Below are 24278 nucleotides of genomic sequence, written 5' to 3'. Positions count from 1 at the left end.
CCGGTAACATAACCCAGGTTAACACTCAACCAACTAGAATGGATACCAATAGTGTTGTATCTGTGACATCCACTTGTATAGATCATATCTTCACTAATGCTGCAGAGCTTTGCTCCAAAGCAATATCACTTCCCATTGGCTGTAGTGACCATAACATTGTGGCAATAACAGAGGAAGCCAAAATGCTGAAAGGTTGGGCCTAAAGTAATTGACCAGAGATCATATAAAATGACCATTTTTGTTGAAGATGTCAAACATGTACAGTACCAGTCAAACGTTTTTCTTTCTTTTCTATTTGAGATTCTTTAAAGTAGCCACCTTTATGCTTTGATGACAGCTTTGCACACTCTTGGCATGTGTAGTTGAATTTATTCTGCCACTATTCGACTGTTGTCTTTTTGTTGTCATGGCCTTATTGTATATCACGGTGGCGTCTGAAAGAATAGGTTATAGAGCAAAGAACGCAATTATCACAACACAGGTTGTAATGTGGATTTATTTTTTACTGTCTTGGCTTGGCTTCCTCAGTGTAGAACGACCACCCCTTGCCTTTAACTGCACAAACAGAGCTAACATCAACAACATGCATGCCAGTCTTTCCTGGTTGAGGGTTGACAGGAGATTAATTGCTTCTCTTCTTGTTTTCATGATAAATATTACTGTGATAAAGATTCCAGATTGCCTGCATAATCATTCATACATACCCCACAAGACATGTCACCAGGGATCCCTTCAGACATTCATACATACCCCACAAGACCTGTCACCAGGGATCTCTTCAGACATTCATACCCCACACGACCTGTCACCAGGGGTCTCTTCAGACATTCATACATACCCCACACGACCTTTACATTACATTTACATTTAAGTCATTTAGCAGACGCTCTTATCCAGAGCGACTTACAAATTGGTGCATTCACCTTATGACATCCAGTGGAACAGCCACTTTACAATAGTGCATCTAAATCTTTTAAGGGGGGTGAGAAGGATTACCTTATCCTATCCTAGGTATTCCTTAAAGAGGTGGGGTTTCAGGTGTCTCCGGAAGGTGGTGATTGACTCCGCTGTCCTGGCGTCGTGAGGGAGTTTGTTCCACCATTGGGGGGCCAGAGCAGCGAACAGTTTTGACTGGGCTGAGCGGGAACTGTACTTCCTCAGTGGTAGGGAGGCGAGCAGGCCAGAGGTGGATGAACGCAGTGCCCTTGTTTGGGTGTAGGGCCTGATCAGAGCCTGGATGTACTGAGGTGCCGTTCCCCTCACAGCTCCGTAGGCAAGCACCATGGTCTTGTAGCGGATGCGAGCTTCAACTGGAAGCCAGTGGAGAGAGCGGAGGAGCGGGGTGACGTGAGAGAACTTGGGAAGGTTGAACACCAGACGGGCTGCGGCGTTCTGGAGGAGTTGTAGGGGTTTAATGGCACAGGCAGGGAGCCCAGCCAACAGCGAGTTGCAGTAATCCAGACGGGAGATGACAAGTGCCTGGATTAGGACCTGCGCCGCTTCCTATGTGAGGCAGGGTCGTACTCTGCGGATGTTGTAGAGCATGAACCTACAGGAACGGGCCACCGCCTTGATGTTAGTTGAGAACAACAGGGTGTTGTCGCCAAGGATCACGCCAAGGTTCTTAGCGCTCTGGGAGGAGGACACAATGGAGTTGTCAACCGTGATGGCGAGATCATGGAACGGGCAGTCCTTCCCCGGGAGGAAGAGCAGCTCCGTCTTGCCGAGGTTCAGCTTGAGGTGGTGATCCGTCATCCACACTGATATGTCTGCCAGACATGCAGAGATGCGATTCGCCACCTGGTCATCAGAAGGGGGAAAGGAGAAGATTAATTGTGTGTCGTCTGCATAGCAATGATAGGAGAGACCATGTGAGGTTATGACGGAGCCAAGTGACTTGGTGTATAGCGAGAATAGGAGAGGGCCTAGAACAGAGCCCTGGGGGACACCAGTGGTGAGAGCGCGTGGTGAGGAGACAGAATCTCGCCCGCCACCTGGTAGGAGCGACCTGTCAGGTAGGACGCAATCCAAGCGTGGGCCGCGCCGGAGATGCCCAACTCGGAGAGGGTGGAGAGGAGAATCTGGTGGTTCACAGTATCGAAGGCAGCCGATAGGTCTAGAAGGATGAGAGCAGAGGAGAGAGAGTTAGCTTTAGCAGTGTGGAGTGCCTCCGTGATACAGAGAAGAGCAGTCTCAGTTGAATGACTAGTCTTGAAACCTGACTGATTTGGATCAAGAAGGTCATTCTGAGAGAGATAGCGGGAGAGCTGGCCAAGGACGGCACGTTCAAGAGTTTTGGAGAGAAAAGAAAGAAGGGATACTGGTCTGTAGTTGTTAACATCGGAGGGATCGAGTGTAGGTTTTTTCAGAAGGGGTGCAACTCTCGCTCTCTTGAAGACGGAAGGGACGTAGCCAGCGGTCAGGGATGAGTTGATGAGCGAGGTGAGGTAAGGGAGAAGGTCTCCGGAAATGGTCTGGAGAAGAGAGGAGGGGATAGGGTCAAGCGGGCAGGTTGTTGGGTGGCCGGCCGTCACAAGACGCGAGATTTCATCTGGAGAGAGAGGGGAGAAAGAGGTCAGAGCACAGGGTAGGGCAGTGTGAGCAGAACCAGCGGTGTCGTTTGACTTAGCAAACGAGGATCGGATGTCGTCGACCTTCTTTTCAAAATGGTTGACGAAGTCATCTGCAGAGAGGGAGGAGGGGGGGAGGGGGAGGAGGATTCAGGAGGGAGGAGAAGGTGGCAAAGAGCTTCCTAGGGTTAGAGGCAGATGCTTGGAATTTAGAGTGGTAGAAAGTGGCTCTAGCAGCAGAGACAGAGGAGGAAAATGTAGAGAGGAGGGAGTGAAAGGATGCCAGGTCCGCAGGGAGGCGAGTTTTCCTCCATTTCCGCTCGGCTGCCCGGAGCCCTGTCACCAGGGGTCTCTTCAGACATTCATACATACCTCACAAGACATGTCACCAGGGGTCTCTTCAGACATTCATACATACCTCACAAGACATGTCACCAGGGGTCTCTTCAGACATTCATACATACCCCACAAGACATGTCACCAGGGGTCTCTTCAGACATTCATACATACCTCACAAGACATGGCACCAGGGGTCTCTTCAGACATTCATACATACCCCACAAGACATGTCACCAGGGGTCTCTTCAGACATTCATACATACCACACTAGACATGTCACCAGGGGTCTCTTCAGACATTCATAAATACCCCACAATACATGTCACCAGGGGTCTCTTCAGACATACTGTTGCTTCGTCAATAGCTAATGAGGATCCGAATTAAAACTAATAAAATCAATTGTGCAAATGAGCTTTTCTCTCTTTTTCTGGTATGATTACAGTATGGAAATATAATACACAGTACCAGGAGTGAATGTACAGACAGTCTGCAGACCGAAGAAGGGAACAGGGAGTCGGGGATGAGTGTTTTCTTCTTTCCTTTCCCAAAGAGCTTCATTACCCAAGATGGCTCCCGACCTTCCCTTTGAAGTCAGTAGAGGGCTGGTGTGAAGACCTCAGCCGTCACAATCTTCCTACCGACCGGGCTGACATCAATAGGTCTGACAACGAACAACCGGCTCCTAAATTACTACAGGATTGTAGGGTGGTCTGTGTATACCAAAATGGTCATCCCTATGCCTGTATACTTCAATGTCCACAAAATATCTCTGCTGCCTTTGCCACATTGCGTCACACTTGGGCCACACTTGAGTGAACTGCCACTCCTAGCATGAAGTTCCTCTCTACTTGCAGCTGTCATGAATTGGTGGTGGATGACTTGAGTGTGATGTACTCTTTCTCTGTCTCTCTCTCTGTCTCTCTGTCTCTGTCTCTGTCTCTGTCTCTCTCTCTCTCTCTCTCTCTCTCTCTCTCTCTCTCTCTCTCTGTCCCTCTCTCTCTCTCTCTCTCTCTCTCTCTCTCTCTCTCTCTCTCTCTCTCTCTCTCTCTCTCTCTCTCTCTCTCTCTCTCTCTCTCTCTCTCTCTCTCTCTCTCTCTCTCTCTCTCTCTCTCTGTCTCTCTGTCTCTCTCTCTCTCTCTCTCTCTCTCTCTCTCTCTCTCTGTCTCTCTCTGTCTCTCTCTCTCTCTGTCTCTCTCTCTCTCTCTGTCTCTCTCTCTCTCTCTCTCTCTCTGTCTCTCTCTCTCTCTGTCTGTCTCTCTCTCTCTCTCTCTCTCTCTGTCTCTTTCTCTCTCTCTGTCTCTCTCTGTCTCTTTCTCTCTCTCTGTCTCTCTCTGTCTCTCTCTCTCTCTCTCTCTATCTCTCTGTCTCTCTCTCTGTCTCTCTCTCTCTGTCTCTCTCTCTCTCTGTCTCTCTCTCTCTGTCTCTCTCTCTCTCTCTCTCTGTCTCTTTCTCTCTCTCTGTCTTTTTCTCTCTCTGTCTCTTTCTCTCTCTCTCTGTCTCTCTCTCTTTCTCTGTCTCTCTCTCTCAACGTGAGACAGCATATCTTGTGGCAAAAGGTCACAAATCTTGCTGCTGTGATGGCACACTGGTATCCAATTTCCTTTATCATCCTTGAGATGCCACTACAACGTGATTGCAGTCCACCTGTGGCCAATTAAATTGTTTGGACATGATTTAGAAATAACACATACACATCTATGTAAGGTCCTACAGTTCGCAGTACATGTCAGAGACAGAGACCGAGTGGTTGTTGGGAAGCAGCCAAGAAGGTCCTGAGGAAGCACTGCTCTCAAAGTGTCGCTACCCGGCGAAGACACGTTTCCAAGGTGAGCAAATTTCTGAGGAGGAAAAGAGGAAGAGGTGGAAGAGAATGAGGAGAGCAGAGGTTGGGTTTTGAATTGGATGAAGATGATGACAAAACAAATGGAGATTGGGTGTTGAAGATGATCAGTGTCAAGTGCAAACAGAGTGAGCCATGCACCAGACCGAGTTCTGGAAGTGAATGAGGGCAAGTTAAGTGAGGTGGAAGGTGTGGTGAATAGCTCGGAAACCAAGACTGGCATCAATGGACATGATAAAAATAATCTGGTCCAGTAGGAGAGACATTGTTGGAGAAAGTGGAACCTGGCCTTTTGGCTGATCCATTTGTGGTTTCAAGGTGGGTGAGAAAGGAGTTTGGTGCAGTTGAATCAGTGAAGGTAACCTGTAGTGGACTTGTGATATTTGCGTGTTTCTTCAGACCAGCTTGGGTCAAGATCTGTTTCTTGCTTTGCTCTTAGGAACAGAGCACCATTGAATGTAGTGATTTCTGGGGTAGCGTTACGTGTGGAGGTGGATCAATTGAAGTTGAAAATTCCTGGTGTTTGTAATGCCCGCCATTTGGTGCGAAGCAGACCTGGTGGTGAGCGTGGCGAAACAGAGGAGTCACTGTCCGTCCTTTTGAGTTTTTAGTCGGTCTTTACACAACAAAGTCATGTTAGGATATATTAGTTATTCTTTTAGAGGGATCCTGAGAGGATCCCTGTGAGTAGTAGATCTGTGCCAGAACAGAGGAATAGGCCAACAAGTGATATATGCTTCAGTAAGGTTGGCTTCTTAGCGTTCATAGCAACGGTTATCAACAGTAGCGCAGAAAAGGAACATAAATCACAGAACATAGATGTTGTGGTGGTAGCTGCAGAGAAGTACATGGTGGTACGAGATTTGACTTCAGAAGAGTTACAGGGTGTGTTGAGTGGTGGTGTCATGTCAACCCAGGCCGGTGGCATGGTGCAGGAGCAGATGGGGTCAAAATAGTAGTGGGTTTTTAATGAGTGTAGGGTTTGTTGTGTGTTTTTTTATTTTTTTTATTTTTTTACAAGTTCTTGTTTTTTTGTTTTTGTTTTTCCTTTTCACATGTTGTATCACAAAGTATAATGGACTTATATTATAGTTCAGTTGGTCTATTCAAGATATTAGATGTCCACTGCCGTTAAACTACACAACTACAGAAGAAGAAGTGCAGAACTACAGAAGAAGTGCAGAAATACAGAAGAAGAAGTGCAGAACTACAGAAGAAGAAGTGCAGAACTACAGAAGAAGAAGTGCAGAACTACAGAAGAAGAAGTGCACAACTACAGAAGAAGTGCACAACTACAGAAGAAGAAGTGCAGAACTACAGAAGAAGAAGTGCAGAACTACAGAAGAAGAAGTGCAGAATTACAGAAGAAGAAGTGCATAACTACAGAAGAAGTGTAAAATTACAGAAGAAGTGCAGAACTACAGAAGAAGAAGTGCAGAAATACATAAGAAGTGCATAACTACAGAAGAAGTGCATAACTACAGAAGAAGTGCAGAACTACAGAAGAAGAAGTGCAGAACTACAGAAGAAGAAGTGCATAACAACAGAAGAAGAAGTGCAGAACTACAGAAGTGCAGAACTACAGAAGAAGAAGTGCATAACTACAGAAGAAGTGCATAACTACAGAAGAAGAAGTGCATAACTACAGAAGAAGAAGTGCAGAACTACAGAAGAAGAAGTGCATAACTACAGAAGAAGAAGTGCATAACTACAGAAGAAGAAGTGCAGAACTACAGAAGAAGAAGTGCAGAACTACAGAAGAAGAAGTGCATAACTACAGAAGAAGTGCAGAACTACAGAAGAAGAAGTGCTTGTCAGAACAGAAACTATAACATGAAGTCCAAGGAACTGCCTGTAGATCTCTGAGACACAATTGTGAAAAGTGGTGCGTGCGTACAATTGAAGTCGGAAGTTTACATACATCTTAGCGAAATACATTAAAACTCAGTTTTTCACAATTCCTGACATTTAATCAGAGTAAAGATTCGCTGTTTTAGGCCAGTTGGGATCAACACTTTATTTTAAGAATGTGAAATGTCAGAATAATAGTAGAGAGAATTATTTATTTCAGATTTGATTTATTTCATCACATTCCCAGTGGGTCAGAAGTTTCCATACACTCAATTAGTATTTGGTAGCATTGCCTTTAAATTGTTTAACTTGGGTCAAACATTTCGGGTAGCCTTCCACAAACTTCTCCCAATAAGTTGGGTGAATTTTGGCCCATTCCTCCTGACAGAGCTGGTGTAACGGAGTCAGGTTTGTAGGCCTCCTTGCTCGCACATGCTTTTTCAGTTCTGCCAACAAATCTTCTATGGGATTGAGGTCAGGGCTTTGTAATGGCCACTCCAATACCTTGACTTTGTTTCCCTTATGCCATGTTGCCACAACTTTGGAAGTATGCTTGGGGTCATTGTACATTTGGAAGACCCATTTGCGACCAAGCTTTAATTTCCTGACTGATGTCTTGAGATGTTGCTTCAATATATGCACATAATTTTCCTCCCTCATGATGCCATCTATTTTGTGAAGTGCACCAGGCCCTCCTGCAGCAAAGCACCCGCACAACATGACGCTGCCACCCCTGTGCTTCACGGTTGGGATGGTGTTCTTTGGCTTGCAAGCCTCCCCCTTTTTCCTCCAAACATAACGATGGTCATTATGGCCAAACAGTTCTATTTTTGTTTCATCAGACCAGAGGACATTTCTCCAAAAAGTATGATCTTTGTCCCCATGTGCAGTTGCAAACCATAGTCTGGCTTTTTTATGGCAGTTTTGGAGCAGTGGCTTCTTCCTTGCTGGGTGGCCTTTCAGGTTATGTCGATATAGGACTCGTTTTACTGTGGATATAGATACTTTTGTACCTGTTTCCTCCAGCATCTTCACAAGGTCCTTTGCTGTTGTTCTGGGATTAATTTGCACTTTTCGCACCAAAGTACATTGATCTCTAGCAGACAGAACTCGTCCTGAGCGGTATGACGGCTGCGTGGTCCCATGGTGTTTATATTTATGTACTATTGTTTGTACAGATGAACATGTTACTTTCAGGTGTTTGGAAATTGCTCCCAAGGATGAACCAAACTTGTGGAGGTCTACAATTTTTTTCTGAGGTCTTGGCTGTTTTCTTTTGATTTTCCCATGATGTTAAGCAAAGAAGCATTGAGTTTGACTGTAGGCCTTGAAATACATCCACAGGTACACCTCCAATTGACTCAAATTACGTCAGAAGCTTCTAAAGCTATGACATAATTTCCTGGAATTTTCCAAGCTGTTTAATGGCACAGTCACCTCAGTGTATGTAAACTTCTGACCCATTGGAATTGTGATACATTGAGTTTTAGTGAAATAATCTGTCTGTAATCTGTCTGTAAACAATTGTTGGAAAAATGACTTGTGTCATGCACAAAGTAGATGTCCAAACCGATTTGCCAAAGCTAAAGGTTAACAATACATTTGTGGAGTGGTTGAAAAACAAGTTTTAATGATTCCAACCTAAGTGTATGTAAACTTCCGACTTCAACTGTATATCTGGGGAAGGGTATAGAATAAATTATAGAGTATTGAAAGTTTCCAAGAGCACAGTGGTCTCCATCATTTGGAAGTTTAAAAAATATGGAACTAACCAAAAAATACGGAACTGGCCGTCCAACTAAACTAAGCAACCCAGGCAAGAAGGACCTTGGTCAGGGAAGTGACCACCCAATGACCACTCTGACAGAACTACAGAGTTCTTTCGCTGAGATGGGAGAACCTGCCAGAAGAAGGAAACAGTCTCATCAAACCAATCTGGTCTTCATGGAAGTGTAGCCACGGAAACCACACCTGAGAAAAAGGCACATGACAGCATGCTTGGAGTTTGCAAAAAGGAACGTGGAAAAACTCTGAGAGCATAAAGGCAAAATATTCTGTGGTCTGAACAATGACCCCAAGCATACAGCCAAAGCAACACTTCAGAACAAGAATGTGAAAGTCATTGAGGGGCCCAGCCAAAGCCCATACTTGAATCCCATTGAAAACCTGTGGAAAGAATTAAAAGATTGCCGTTCACCTCCACTCCCCATTTAACTATGAGAAAATCGGCAAAGAAGAATGGGACAAAATCCCCAAATCCATATAGCCAAAGCTTGTACAGGTAGCTAAGTGGTTTGAGTGTGGGGCCTGTAATTAAGAGGTTGCTAGATCGTATCCCCGAGCTGACAAAAAAATCTGTTGTTCTTCCCCTGAACAAGGCAGTTCCTAGGCCGTCATTGTAAATAAGAATTTGTTCTAAACTGACATGTCTAGTTAAATAAAATAATACAAACATACCCAAGATGTCTCAAAGCAGTAATTCCCCCCCGGTGCTTTCTACAAAGTATTGATCCAGGGGTGTGAATACTTTTGTAAATTATATATTTCTGCATTTCATTTATAATACATTTACAAAAAATGTCTAAAAACATGTTTTCACTTTGTTATTACGGGGGTATTGTGTGTAGATGGGTGAGAAATGTAATCAGTTTGGAAATCAGGCGGGAACACAACCAGACGTGGAATAAGACGAAGGGTATGAATACTTTCTGAAGGCAGTGTTTTTCTCTTTATAAACATGTATTTACTGATCAGGCATATTTGAAGGGTTTCTCCTTTTTATCGAGCCTTTACATAGCTTGTCAAGCTAGTAGAGAACAAATTCTTATTTTCAATGACGGCCTAGGAACAGTGGGTTAACTGGTCTAGGAACAGTGGGTTAACTGGTCTAGGAACAGTGGGTTAACTGGTCAAGGAACAGTGGGCTAACTGGTCTAGGAACAGTGGGTTAACTGGTCTAGGAACAGTGGGTTAACTGGTCTAGGAAGAGTGGGTTAACTGGTCTAGGAACAGTGTGTTAACTGGTCAAGAAACAGTGGGCTAACTGGTCTAGGAACAGTGGGTTAACTGGTCTAGGAACAGTGGGTTAACTGGTCTAGGAACAGTGGGTTAACTGGTCTAGGAACAGTGGGTTAACTGGTCTAGGAACAGTGGATTAACTGGTCTAGGAACAGTGGGTTAACTGGTCTAGGAACAGTGGGTTAACTGGTCTAGGAACAGTGGATTAACTGGTCTAGGAACAGTGGATTAACTGGACTAGGAACAGTGGATTAACTGGTCTAGGAACAGTGGATTAACTGGTCTAGGAACAGTGGGTTAACTGGTCTAGGAACAGTGGGTTAACTGGTCTAGGAACAGTGGGTTAACTGGTCTAGGAACAGTGGGTTAACTGGTCTAGGAACAGTGGGTTAACTGGTATAGGAACAGTGGGTTAACTGCCTTGTTCAGGGGCTGAATGTACTTTGTCAGCTCAAGGATTTGATCTTGCAACCTTTCGGTTACTAGTCCAACGCTCTAACCACTAGGCTACCCTGCCGCCTCAGGTGGCAGTTGACAGCTCTACTTATTTAGATTCAGGTTGTCTGTTTGTTATTTTTGTTTGTACATATTGTACATTTGCTACTAATTTTTCACATTGGTAATAAAAGCCTCACTTTGGGCAAGAAAAACGATCCTCGTTGTCAGCCTCTTCACTGTTAAAATCCAACAGCTGGCTCGACCGCACAAGTCCCAAGGGAACGTTCTCTGGTGGCCCTTTGTCTAGTTCCCTGTCATTTTCCAGGACGTTGCTGAGGACCATGTCAGGACCCTTTTTTTTAGGACGTTCTCAGGACCTTCATTTTACTAGTCCTTAGGGTGTCGCATGATCGTCTCAAGGGAGCGTTCTCTGAGGGACCTTCTTATATTTCCCGGGGATGTTTTTATGACGTTCTTGGGATGTTGTTGTCACGGTCCCCTGAAGGTTCTTGGGATGTTGTTGTCACGGTCCCCTGAAGGTTCTTGGGATGTTGTTGTCACGGTCCCCTGAAGGTTCTTGGGATGTTGTTGTCACGGTCCCCTGAAGGTTCTTGGGATGTTGTTGTCACGGTCCCCTGAAGGTTCTTGGGATGTTGTTGTCACGGTCCCCTGAAGGTTCTTGGGATGTTGTTGTCACGGTCCCCTGAAGGTTCTTGGGATGTGATGGTTCCTATGTGTCCCAAATAATTATAAGTAAGGTAATTAAAATGGTATAGGGGTTTTAAGGTAAGTGGTACGCTGTTCAGATAAAATCTTTAATCAAAAGACCAACATGATTGACATGATCACTCAGTATTGACTTTTCAATATGACCCCACCTGGTGATTTGAACTTTCAACCTCTAGATTTGAGGTATGCTAATCTTTTTGCTGTGCCACAACATCTGTAGAAATTCCGATGTGCCCAACACATTCATCACCTATGACACACCTCCCCACTTAGTAAATTAGTGCCATCTGCACGTACTCTGTTTTAATGTTACTCTTGCATCACTATGATAAATATAATAGTTGATAGTATCGCTGTTATATGTTATTCAGCAGGAGAACATAAATCCATGGGAACACCAATCAGGACTCTATAAACTGCCTCTGAAACCAGTAAAAAAAACACTGATTTAAAAACTCTGTTAATGTTCTGTTAAATGTGTTTCTGGTTCTGTCATGTGCATATCATTTGTGACAAAATAAATTTAACATTTGAAGTGAAACACTAATACAAATTATACATGTTACCTTAAGGCATAAATTAAGTAATGTATTTACATTGGTTTAATTGATAAATCAGCCTTGAATGTATAAAGATATGTTTTGATGTTAAAACATCAACAATGTTGAGGATAAAAGGACAACATTTTGAGGTTAAAATAATCCCGTTGACCTATAAACAAGTGAACATTGAAATAAAATGAACAATGAACATTTTGGTCAAACTATCAACGTTAAGATCAAATACCACGTGAGCCTTGTTTGGATCGTTTGTTGTCAATTAGTCGAACTGGTAAAATATAAATAAATAAAATGATAAGACCCCACATATGATTTTTTTTAAACATTTATTTACAAACGTGATTTTTAAACCTGTATATATATTTAGATTTTTTAAAAACATTTATATACATCCTCCACACATATTCACTGCCCTCTAAACATGAGGAACTATAATCTTTGCACATTTTCATTAATTCCAATACCTTCCCTGCAATTAATTACATATCAAACAACCTCTTTTGGCCCCTGTGTCAGTGGGGCTATTAAATTAACATATTGCGATATATGTATCAGCAGTAGTTTATTTGTTTCACAGTTTCAATGTAATTTGACCTTTTATTTAAACTAGGAAAGTCAGATAAAAACAAATGACAGCCTACCCCAGCCAAAACCTCCCCTAATCAGGATGACACTGGACCAATTGCGCGCCACCCTATGGGACTCCCGATCACAGCCGGTTGCAATACAGCCCGTGATCGAACCATGGTCTGTAGTGACAACTCTAGCACTGAGACACAGTGCCCTAGACCGCTAAGTCACTTGGGAGCCTCTCATAAACCCTCAACTCAATTCATATCAAGTATATCAGCGCATTCAGATCCATTGACACATACAGTATACAGTCCAAATGTTTTATGAAAACTGAACAATCTTATCGAAGTGCAGTGACCCATATGAAAGGGTCTCTGTCTCTCTACGTTGGACTGCAGGGTTTGATGTAAAGAAAAACAAATGACATTATTATTTATTTGACTATTGACGTGGTTAAACATGCTTACAAGACATTTTTGTCTTGACCAAAATTATATTCAAATGACTACCTAAACGAGAAAAGAAATTTCAACTACATTAGTGAGGTAGAGACACTTTGTTTCTTGCTATTTTATAAGGTCCGTGTTACTACAGTGTAGGTGAAGCCTGGTCCAAATGAACAAGGTGTTTGACTTTCAGTACACAGTCAACGGGATGCATGACAACGTGGGGCAGCTCGCTGTCCTCTTTGCAACACTATCTGCCAGCACCTCAAACCCCTTTGGTTTGGCATCTCCGAATGTGCCTGCTGACTTTGAGAGTCATTTCAAAACACCACCAGAACATAAAAAAACATCACCAGAAAATGTACTTCCACTGTGATGCAGTAGAGGCAAGTAGCCTAGCGGTTAAGAGCGTTGGGCCAGTAACCAAAATGTTGTTGGTTTGACCTCCCCAAGCCGACTAGGTGAAAAATCTGCCGATGTGAGCAAGGCATTTAACCCTAATTGCTCTGAATAAGAATGTTTGCTGAAATGTAATAAATCAAATATTGTCTGGGTCCTACTATGAACAAAGGAGAACTTGAATTGGATGTCAAAACATCCGCCTCCCGGCCCACTCACACATCCCAACTTTCTCCCCTCGCCTAGTTAAGAGTTCCCACCAGGCTATAAGATCTCCACTTTCTGTGAACAGATGAGATTACTGTTCACCAGGTTCCACATGTGTATGAGCTCTGATGGTAGCAGCTTGTGAACCACGATCATGCTCTTAAAGAAACAAGGTTCTTGGTTGAGCTTGCTGTCCTTGTTCTTGACCAGACCAAATGTCTTAAAAGCATTGTGCTTGATGGGTGTGACCTGCAGCACCTCCAGACACATGCCCAGGAACACATCGTCGATGGGGTACAGCTCCAGAGAGTCTGAGGCCCAGTAGAGCCTCCTGGCCAGGGGTGCGTCCATGAGGAACCCACCGCCTCCGGCGTATGGAGGGTAGTGGGTCTTGTTGTAAAGTGCTTGTGGGATGTAGTACTTGTTCTCCTTCCTGCGAATGGGCTTGGCCTTGAAGAGCACGTCACCAACGAATAGGTTCTTGACCTGGGCGCTGGCCTCCAGGTACTCGAAGATGTTCTCCACACTGACGAAGACGTCGTCGTCGCCCTTGAAGACGTAGCGCACGTCGGCACAGTAGGTGGAGAACCACTTAAGGAAGTGGGTCTCCTTGAGGGTCAGGTTGAAGAAGCTGTCCTGGAAGTCCCATTGGAGTATATCTCTGTAGATGTAGTCCTCGTACTCCAGGAGCTTCTGATGGTTGGCCTTCTCAGCCTCGTTGGACGACGTCCCCAGCAAGAACACTGTCTTCACCTTCTTGCCGTCAACAACCTGCTCCTTGCCCCACGTCTTGCGGATCACCTCGCGGCGGTCGTGCTGCGTAGCGATGGACTTGATGACCATGAGCAGGTAGGTCTCCCCAGAGCACTTCTCCGGATGGTTGATGAGCATGGGGAAGAAGCGGCAGTGGCGGTACAGAAGGAACTGCTTAAAGTTCTCCTCCAAGCCCCTGAACCAGTCCTGGTTGGTGAAGTTGAGGTTGGCACTGCAGTTGGCACTGGACACGTCCCAGGTCCGGGAGCCAGCTCGCTCCTGGGTGATGCTGGACTCCTCCGTGGTGCCAGTGGCGGTGGCTGTAGACTCGGCTTGTTTTCCCTTGCTAGCCTTCCAGAAGGTGTTGGTCCCTGGGTAGAGGCCCGTATTCTGCTGCTGGGCCCTGTTCTCCCCTCCCTCGGCGGGGGCCTCCATGCGACTCTGCCTCTCGATTTGGAAGGGAGCCCCTCTCTGGACCACCGTCAACGTCACCGCAGCCAGAAAGAACACGACACATACCCGCTTGTAAACCCTCCATTTATCCCTACTGGTCATCCTGAAGAGAGACAGAGGGAAAGGGACTGTTAGTCAGATGAAGAGGGCATGAAAGTCATCTACCATTTCAAATGATCGACTAACTTTGATCACAAAAGCCTGTCATTCTGCATTCTCTACAAAAATCTGATGTCTGTGTGTTGGAACTATACTTTCAATTCCTGTTGATACTATGTTCCAGACTTACTTCTGCTAGCACATGATACAGTGGTTCCTCCTTTAAAAGTTGCGTCATACTACGGCACACCCTGCGTGCTGCTGCAGCCTTCTGTGGCACGTCATTTAATTCTCAGCCATTTCTTCTGTTACTACAAGTTATTGCTAGTTTGACCACCAGCGGGCATCTCTGAGAAGCATTTTATAGTATTCTGTATTGGCATTAACAGAGAATTTAAAATGTTTTTTTTTTTTTGTAATAACATAGTATATGGAATTGATTTGAAGAAATTTGGCTCAATTAATTTGATTAATATTATGATGTTTCCATTCAGAGAAAAACTGTCCGTTTGTAAATTCAGACCGTTTCGCTCTCGGAGCGCACACTGGGCGTTCGGGCCGAAGAGTAGGGTTGATTTGAGCATTCTGGCATTACAACGGCAGTCAAGCACCCAAGCTAACGTTGGCTAGCTACCTCCAGACACAAATGAGACCACTCTGACCATTTTACTCGCCCTAGCAGAGCTGGAAAGGCAGTTTTCGGGTTAACCAGAGCGTTGGTGATTGTAAATGTGCTGCTGGAAACAATTTAATTACGTTTTTTCCCGAAGTTTACTGACACCGGCCATATTCAACTGTCGTAAAGTAATTATTCTGCTCTCTGAAATACGTGTAGATAGTAGGTTGGAAACATTACATTTTTAACAACGTTCTTTTCTGATAAAAAAAAACTAGTACCTCCAGGCTCTGATCAGGCCCTACACCCAAACAAAGGCACTGCGTTCATCCACCTCTGGCCTTCTGCTCCCTACCACTGAGGAAGTACAGCTGTAGATCAAAAGCCCTGGCCCCCCAATGGTGGTTGAGTCAATCACCACCTTTACTTTAAGGAATACCTAGGATTTTAACACCCCACTAAGTTTTAGATGCACTATTGTTTTTCTGGATGATGAAAAAAACTAGTTCTTAAATGTAAATTGCATCCATCGTGGAGCCCAGTTTCATAATATGACCATATTTCCCAGTTGCTTGCCGTCGTTTTGAAGTAATCGCGAAAAAACAGGCCTTATTTTAGGGCATTTTCTACCCTGCCAGCTCCTATTAGTTCTATTGAGCACAGTGGCACCAACTCGCCTTCCGAATGTTCTATTCCCAGCTTATTGTTCAACGTCACAATGCCTGCTTCGCTATTATTGGCAATGGGACCTGCTCACGTTTTTTATAGTTAGAATGTAAAAAGCAAAAATAATATTGGAACCCTGTGATCTTCCCATTGTTTCCTATGGGGGAAATATAGGCATGTCTGTCTATTTCGCCAAAAATCTTGCAATGTGTTTATATATACATCGGGTGTAACCGGTGTGAAATGGCTTGCTAGTTAGCGGGGTGCGAGCTAATAGCACTTTAATCGGTGACGTCACTCGCTCTGAGACCCTGAAGTAGTTGTTCCCCTTACTCTTTGACACAAAGGAAGTCAAAGTGGACACCTACGAAGACGCCATCTCAGGTAAGCAGCACTGGGCTGTGTTGATGATGTCATCTCAGGTAAGCAGCACTGGGCTGTATTGATGATGTCATCTCAGGTGGGCTGTATTGATGATGTCATCTCAGCACTGGGCTGTATTGATGATGTCATCTCAGGTAAGCAGCACTGGAGCTGTATTGATGATGTCATCTCAGGTAAGCAGCACTGGGCTGTATTGATGATGTCATCTCAGGTAAGCAGCACTGGGCTGTATTGATGATGTCATCTCAGGTAAGCAGCACTGGGCTGTATTGATGATGTCATCTCAGGTAAGCAGCACTGGGCTGTGTTGATGATGTCATCTCAGGTAAGCAGCACTGGACTGTATTGATGATGTCATCTCAGGTAAGCTGTATTGATGATGCACTGGACTGTATTGATGATGTCATCTCAGGTAGCACTGGGCTGTATTGATGATGTCACTCAGGGGCTGGGCTGTTGATGATGTCATCTCAGGTAAGCAGCACTGGACTGTATTGATGATGTCATCTCAGGTAAGCACTGGGCACTGGGCTGTGTTGATGATGTCATCTCAGGTAAGCAGCACTGGGCTGTATTGATGATGTCACTGGACTGTATTGATGATGTCATCTCAGGTAAGCAGCACTGGGCTGTATTGATGATGTCATCTCAGGTAAGCAGCATTGATTGATGATGTCATCTCAGGTAAGCAGCACTGGGCTGTATTGATGATGTCATCTCAGGTAAGCAGCACTGGGCTGTATTGATGATGTCATCTCAGGTAAGCAGCACTGGGCTGTATTGATGATGTCATCTCAGGTAAGCAGCACTGGGCTGTGTTGATGATGTCATCTCAGGTAAGCAGCACTGGGCTGTATTGATGATGTCATCTCAGGTAAGCAGCACTGGGCTGTGTTGATGATGTCATCTCAGGTAAGCAGCACTGGGCTGTATTGATGATGTCATCTCAGGTAAGCAGCACTGGACTGTATTGACGTATACTAAAAATAACATCTGCTGCTTTAGATGGAACGACCATATCTCAGTTATTGTTTTCACATCTATAAAAAATAAGCTGCTTTCTTTACTTTCAAGGGGTCGAAAATGTAGATATTGCTGCCAGATGTTCACTGTCTGAGGAGGAACAGGCCGTGGAACCTTTATTGCTGGCAAAAGTGTCCATAACCAGAGGTAATTAAACTGTTCTGTGTTCTTCTTCTCTCTTCATCTCTCTCTGTCTTGTTGTACATGGAACCTGGCTCAAATGCATTCATTAAAAAACCCTTAAGATGGCAGCTGCTAATTTTCAGATTTACACCACATGAACACAACCACAATATGTTGCTGCCAAGTCATGATTTCCATGGGGGTTAGCCTGGCAATAACCAAGTGGTGAGACACATAGCCCTCTGTATTTAAATGTTTCAGGTACACTCCAATAGGCGTCTGCGTCACACACAGTATCTTCTATTGTTTGTCCTCATGTGTCTGTTTTTCAGTATAAAGTACTCTGTAGCCACTTAGTGTGGGACACCAGGTGAGACCACACACACACACACACACACACACACACACACACACACACACACACACACACACACACACACACACACACACACACACACACACACACACACACACACACACACACACACACACACACACACACACACACAATAACACTCTCTTCTTCACTTCATCCCTCTCCCCCTTAATCCTCTAGGTTATATCAGCTGTTTTGGTGAACCCCTCCCACATCTGAACTGGCTGACACAGAGGGCATAGCATGATCATAGGTGAGAGGTCACTTGGTCGGATGAACAGGAAGTATTATTAAAGAGATGCTTTCCATTGAAATAGAGATAGAGATGTAGTTGTCCCGGAGTTAATGATCCGAGGTCAGTTTTGCATTTCACCTCCTGATTTAAGATGACTGACCGTGTTAGAATAAATAAAACAAGGCTTAATCATGCTCTCTCTCTATCCATCTGTCTCTCGTCTGCAGAGATGTTTTGATGTGAAAGAGGAAGCCAGTCCCGTCATCGCCACCTCACCCGCTCTTAAGGTAACCTTCGGGGTCAACTGGGTGCCCCAAGGCTGGTTAGGAGACACCGCAATTGTGATGAACTGAGAGAATATTAGGGAAGCACTGTAATTCATGAATCACATGCTGTCTGCCACTGTTCTTACCTCTTTCCCTTTCTGTCTTCTACACGTCTCTCCCCACCCCGTCTTTCTTCCTCGTTTTATAAAGCACACCATATGTGCATTGAAGTACAGATTGAACTTGTATTTATACTATTATAATTATCATCATTATAATGCATTTATGTAGTTATAACACCTGGATAATGAACTTCTTTCAATAAAACGTTTCACATTCTCCACTGTTTGAAATGAAGTATCTCATTGAAATACTATCCTGTGTCCTCAGATTCATGCGGATGATGGGAGTTAGATATGCATTGTTTTTTCTTCTTCCGGTATATATGAATTACAAATCAATCATGTTTCTAGTCTATTGCATAGTTACAGTGTGTAATCATTAATGTCCCAGGAGCAGGAGAGGTAAACACTGTTGAAGTGTATATCTGTAATACATACATGCAGACACAGCATCATTCAAATCATGGAGTTTGATATGACTGAAAAAATAATGTCTCAGAGATTCATACCTGAACCGCACCTTTATTTGCCAAGGAAGAGTACACGATCAGTGAATATATTCAATGTACAGTCTACAATGTGGGAATCTCATGCGTGGTAATAACTACAGTGCATGTGTATATAGGACTTGCATCCTTGGCACAATAAAGTTATTATATTCTACTCTGTCCATAAGCTTCATTAATGCCTTTCAGACTTGAAGTTGATACAACAACTATGACAGCTGAGGTTCATAGATTGGTATGAATATTAGTTCAGAACCTAACGTGTTAGCGTCTATACACAGATCGGCTACATACTGTGTAGCTAGTTACACATCCATAGGCACACAGATCGGCTACATACTGTGTAGCTTGTTACACATCCATAGGCACACAGTTATTTTTATCCTCCACTAGATAATAAGTAAATAGTGAGCTAGCTATGTTACTTCAGCTGCATTGCAAGGCAAGCTTACACAATTGTACATTCAATGTGCAGTAAATGCTTTAGCTAGCTAGATTTGTTACGTCCACTGTTTCACAAGACGACAGCCTGGTTTGCTGGTTTTCTCAGGAGTCGCTAAAACATTAAACAACATGAATTACAAATTCATTCTACTAACACTAGCTAGCTGGCTAACGTTAGCTAGTCAGATAAACTTGCTAAATAGCGATTTTCGTAAATTAACTTTATGACAACGAATAAATATGCACAAACGTTTGTCTCTACATTAACTAACATAATCCTCTCAAGTGTAATTTATTTTTGCTTGAGTCGTTATGACTTTATAAGAATTTACATCTGCATCCTCCATAATGTTTTGTCAGCCATCTTTGCTGAAGAAAGTCACCAGGCTACGGTGGCCCCGCATCAAAATTCGTCATTGGAACCACTCGATATGATTGGTCATATAAAAACCTTGGGACCCAAATGTATAATGAGTGCTCTAACTCCCCTTTGTGGTGGTCTGTAGCCGTGATGCTGTGTACCTCTAACTCCCCCTGGTGGTGGTCTGGAGCAATGAAGCAGTGATGCTGGGTACCTCTAACTCCCCCTTGTGGTGGCCTGGAGCAATGAAGCCGTGATGCTGGGTACCTCTAAGTCCCGCTGTGCAAGCTCGCAACTTTTAAAAGGAGGTACCACTGTAGCAATATGAGGAAGAAGGATTGAGAAACTAACTGCAAATAACAATACGCTGAACTCCGCCTAGCAGAGACTACTTTGTATTAGCTACTATTAATTATGATCTTATATGGTATTAAAGTTAAGGGACATCACCCTGGGCGGGATGATCCCCAGTAGGGGATAAAAAGGGAAAACACCATCTTTTGTACAGGGTGTGTTACTTGCAAATTACTGTGTAGTTGTGTAATAAAGTGTATACTCCGGGTTGCAATCTGGCTTGCAATACTTAATAAACAAACTAACCTCTGATCAAAGAAGTTTCCTGTGGTCTCTTTGTATAAACATAGGGCAGATTTCCCTTACAGTGCTCGACCAGTCGGCAAAAGCCCACATCACCCACGACAGGAAATGGTTGATTGTCAAGAGCAATGAATTACATTATCTTGGCTTTAATAACCTCTTGAGACTAGGGGGCAGTATTTTGATGTTTGGATGAAAAAACGTACCCAAATGAAACTGCCTATTTCTCAGGCCAAAGAAGCTAGAATATGCATATAATTGGCAGATTAGGATAGAAGAAATTCAAAAGTTTCCAAAACTGTCAAAATATTGTCTGTGAGTATAACAGAACTGATATTGCAGGCGAAAACCTGAGGAAAACCCAACCAGGAAATACTGTTATTTTGAAACCTCTGTTCCATTGCAAGCCTGTCCTCCATTTAAATGGATATCAACCAGATTCCTTTCCCTATAACTTCCATAAGGTGTGAACAGTCTTTAGACATAGTTTCAGGCTTTTATTCTGAAAAATGAGCGAGAATGATCACATCGCGTCAGTGGATAGCTGTGTGTCCCCAGAGTTTTGCATGCACGAGCAGTTTGGAGCAGACCTTTTCTCTCTCTCGCCTATTGAAAAGGCTACCACCAGGTTGAAATATTATTGATTATTTATTGTAAAAACAGCCCGAGGATTGATTATAAAGATGGTTTGACATGTTTCTACGAACTTTACGGATACTATTTGGAATTTTAGTCTGCCCGTCGTGACCTGTACGAGCCTGTGGATTACTCAACAAAACGCGCCGACCAAATGGAGGTTTTGGGATATAAAAACAATCTTTATCTTTATTGTGTAACTGGGAGTCTCGTGAGTGCAAACATCTGAAGATCATCAAAGGTAAGCGATTCATTTGATTGCTTTTCTGACTTTCGTGACCAATCTACTTTGCTGCTAGCTGTTTGTAATGTTTTGTCTGCTGAGAGAGCTGTCCTAACATAAACGCTTGGTTTGCATTCGCTGTAAAGTTTTTAAAAAATCTGACACGACAGGTAGATTAACAACAAGCTAAGCTGTGTTTTGGTATATTGCACTTGTGATTTCATAAAAATGTAATATTTTTAGTAATTTAATTTGAATTTGGCGCTCTGCAATTCAGGGATCGGTGCGCCAAGAGGTTTTAATGGATTTCGCCTTTGAGTTGTCTCGCTGAAATTTTGTTACTCTTTCAAATGACAACATTTTATGTGGCGTCATTACGTCATGTACCTATGTTAAATGGGTATGCATGTCAGCTTTGACACCGGTTTTGCACATTGGCGTTAAACTAGACATCGGTCGATTTCGATATGCTCACCGATATATTGTGCATCCCTAATTCAGACCCTTTACTCAGTACTTTGTTGAAGCACCTTTGACAGCGATTACAGCCGCGAGTCTTCTTGGGTATGACGCTACAAGCTTGACACACCTGTATTTGGGGAGTTCCTCCCATTCTTCTCTGCAGATCCTCCCAAGCGACGCTTGGATGGGGAGAGTCGCTGCACAGCTATTTTCAGGTGTCTCCAGAGATGTTCGATCGGGTTCAAATCCAGGTTCTGGCTGGGCCACTCAAGGACATTCAGAGACTTGTCCCAAAGCCACTCCTACTTTGCCTTGGCTATGTGCTTAGTGTTGTTGTCCTGTTGGAAGGTGAACCTTCACTCCAGTCTGAGGTCCTGAGCGCTGTGGAGCAGGTTTTCATCAAGGATCTCACTGTACTTTGCTCCATTCATCTTTCACTCGAACCTGACTAGTCTCCCAGTCCCTGCCGCTGAAAAACATCCCTACAGAAACAACTGTTTTTGCGTTTGTCATTATGGGGTATTGTGTGTAGATTGATGAGGAAATGTTTTTATTTAATACATTTTAGAATATGGCTGTAACGTAACAAAAAGTGGAAGAAGGGGTCTGTATACTTTCCGAATGCACTGTAATTATAAATATGACATCCGAATGTTGAAAATCAGATTTTTCCCAAGCTGATCACTGTCTGCAGCTGACTCTGTTCGTAGTGTAATAAGACAGGCAGGGAGAGTGAGCTCTTCCGTGGTGGTTGGCGAACCCTCAAACTACTGGCCTGTAGCCATGCGTGGAATCGACTGTGCCACAAAAGCGTGCTGAAGTGGCAAAGTCGATATCCACAGTTATAAACACAGGGTGGTGTTATTTATGGTCGTAAACATTATCTTGAGTTACTTCTATGAGGGGAAGGGTGTTCAATTTATTTAACCCCCCCCCCACCCCCCGTAGTTTCCAACATGTAATTTTGTCATTTGGGTGACCTGTCCCTTTAATTTTAAAGTTTAAATTTGTATCTCCACCATCAAGAGGGGGGGGGGGGACTTTAATGTTTTGCCTGGGATTGTTACTGTTGTCACGGATATTTTGATACAGTTACACTAATGTTGTCTCTTTCTGTTCTGAGCCAAGATGTTCTCTTCAAAGACAGCATGTAACTTCAGTTTGACCTCTTATGATGCTTTGTTTAAATAATTATATGAATAAAAAGTGATTAAATTATAAAAAGTATACAATTGTGTTTGTTGGATAGTTTTTTTGTCATACTCTGATAGGTCTACTCTGTGTGTCATTGTGTTTGTAAATAGGCTATCATTTAATTGTATCTCTGTAACTTCGCTAACCCATTATCATTTGATCTCTGTAACTTCTGCAAACCCATTATCACTTGATCTCTGTAACTTCGCTAACCCATTCTCATTTGATCTCTGTAACTTCTGCAAACCCATTATCACTTGATCTCTGTAACTTCTGCAAACCCATTATCACTTGATCTCTGTAACTTCCGCTAACCCATTATCACTTGATCTCTGTAACTTCCGCTAACCCATTATCACTTGATCTCTGTAACTTCCGCTAACCCATTATCACTTGATCTCTGTAACTTCCGTAACCCATTTGATATCTGTAACTTCTGGTAACCAATTGTCATTTGTGAATGCCTAGTCCTTAGGTTGAAAGATTGAGTAAGAACAAACTATGCCAATTCTACACGGTGATAAAGTCAAGGTCTTTCCTCTCCAGGGTAGCAGGTAGCCTCGCGATTAAAAGCGTTGGGCCAAAACGGCATGGTTCGAGTCCCCGAGCCGACTAGGTAAAAAAATCTGTCGATGTGCCCCTGAGCAAGGCACTTTACCCTAATTGTAACTCGCTCTGGCTAAGAGCGTCTACTAAATGACTAAAATGTAACGTCACTATACTCTGCAGTTGGAACTAGTTCGAGACAGTCCCAGTCAGACGCACTGAAATCTTTGCACGGAGTAGCCTGTGAAAACGTTTTCAAAACACAAGTTAGAAAGTCGACTAATCCCTAAAACTGTTTTATTTCAGTTGTTAGATCGTTTTTAGTCACTTTAGTGGTCTACTATGATGTGTGATGACAACTGACAAGGCTGTCATCAAAAACCTCATGAGAGTCGATTCTCCCTATATGAGGGCTAATACACTTCAATATAAAATATGCCTTTTACGCATTAATAAATTAACGTAACCATAGAAGAAAATAACGGTGTCACGTGCAATTATAGTTATAGGGCGGCAATGTATCGTATTTATTTGTCTCAATAAGGCATTACCGTTGTCCTTATTACACAATTGCAAAGGTGAAAAACACACAAATATATTGTTCATAAGAATTCCTATAACCTTCTAATAAACAAGAATAACAATAATAAGAATATAAAATAGTCTGCTTCTACACAAGGACAACGCACAGCATTACACGGTCGGTAGGCTATCATTTAAAAAAAATATTATACTTACATTTTCTTCGAATGCTGATTCCAAGTGCAAGTAAAGTCACTGAATATCACCTTACTGTGCCTTAAAAGGGATGGCTTGCTTGCTTACGGTCCTTTCAAATGGATGCCAAGAAATAGTCCATTCTCTTTTTGGAAGTGAACGAAGAAACCAGAGAACGTTACTTTGCCTCCGGTCGCGTATTTATCTGAAGCGTACGTTGGGATCAATGCCATCAAGTGGTTACTCTCCACAGCTCTGCATCTTTAAAAGCATGACCGAGGCTGTATGCAAATAGTGAATATGCATGATAGAGGAGTCCTTCCGCCCATCCCTAAAATAGGCCAAAAAAATATCTCTCAATTCAAATTTTAGATTCATCAGTTGTGTTCACAAGAGTTGTCTTGATTTCATGTTTTTATTTCATCACATCTCCATCAATAAATAAAACCTACAAGGCAAATGTGTTGTTGTTTTTCTTCTTCACAGATTCGGCAAAATTGTCTCCA

General features: G+C 43.3%; 1 protein-coding gene across 1 annotated transcript; it reads right to left on the bottom strand.

Annotated features, from left to right (window-relative positions):
- Positions 1-11668: 11668 nt before the first annotated feature.
- On the bottom strand, positions 11669-24078 carry b3gnt7 (UDP-GlcNAc:betaGal beta-1,3-N-acetylglucosaminyltransferase 7). Its single transcript, XM_046292286.1, has 2 exons — positions 23794-24078; positions 11669-14279 (listed from the first exon to the last, which is right to left on the bottom strand). Coding segments are annotated over exons 1-2 (1254 nt in total). The 5' UTR covers positions 23796-24078; the 3' UTR covers positions 11669-13027.
- Positions 24079-24278: the final 200 nt, after the last annotated feature.

Source organism: Oncorhynchus gorbuscha, linkage group LG02 (assembly GCF_021184085.1).
Source record: "Oncorhynchus gorbuscha isolate QuinsamMale2020 ecotype Even-year linkage group LG02, OgorEven_v1.0, whole genome shotgun sequence".
NCBI classification, from domain to species: Eukaryota; Metazoa; Chordata; class Actinopteri; order Salmoniformes; family Salmonidae; genus Oncorhynchus; species Oncorhynchus gorbuscha.
This window is presented reverse-complemented; position numbering and strand designations above follow the sequence as displayed.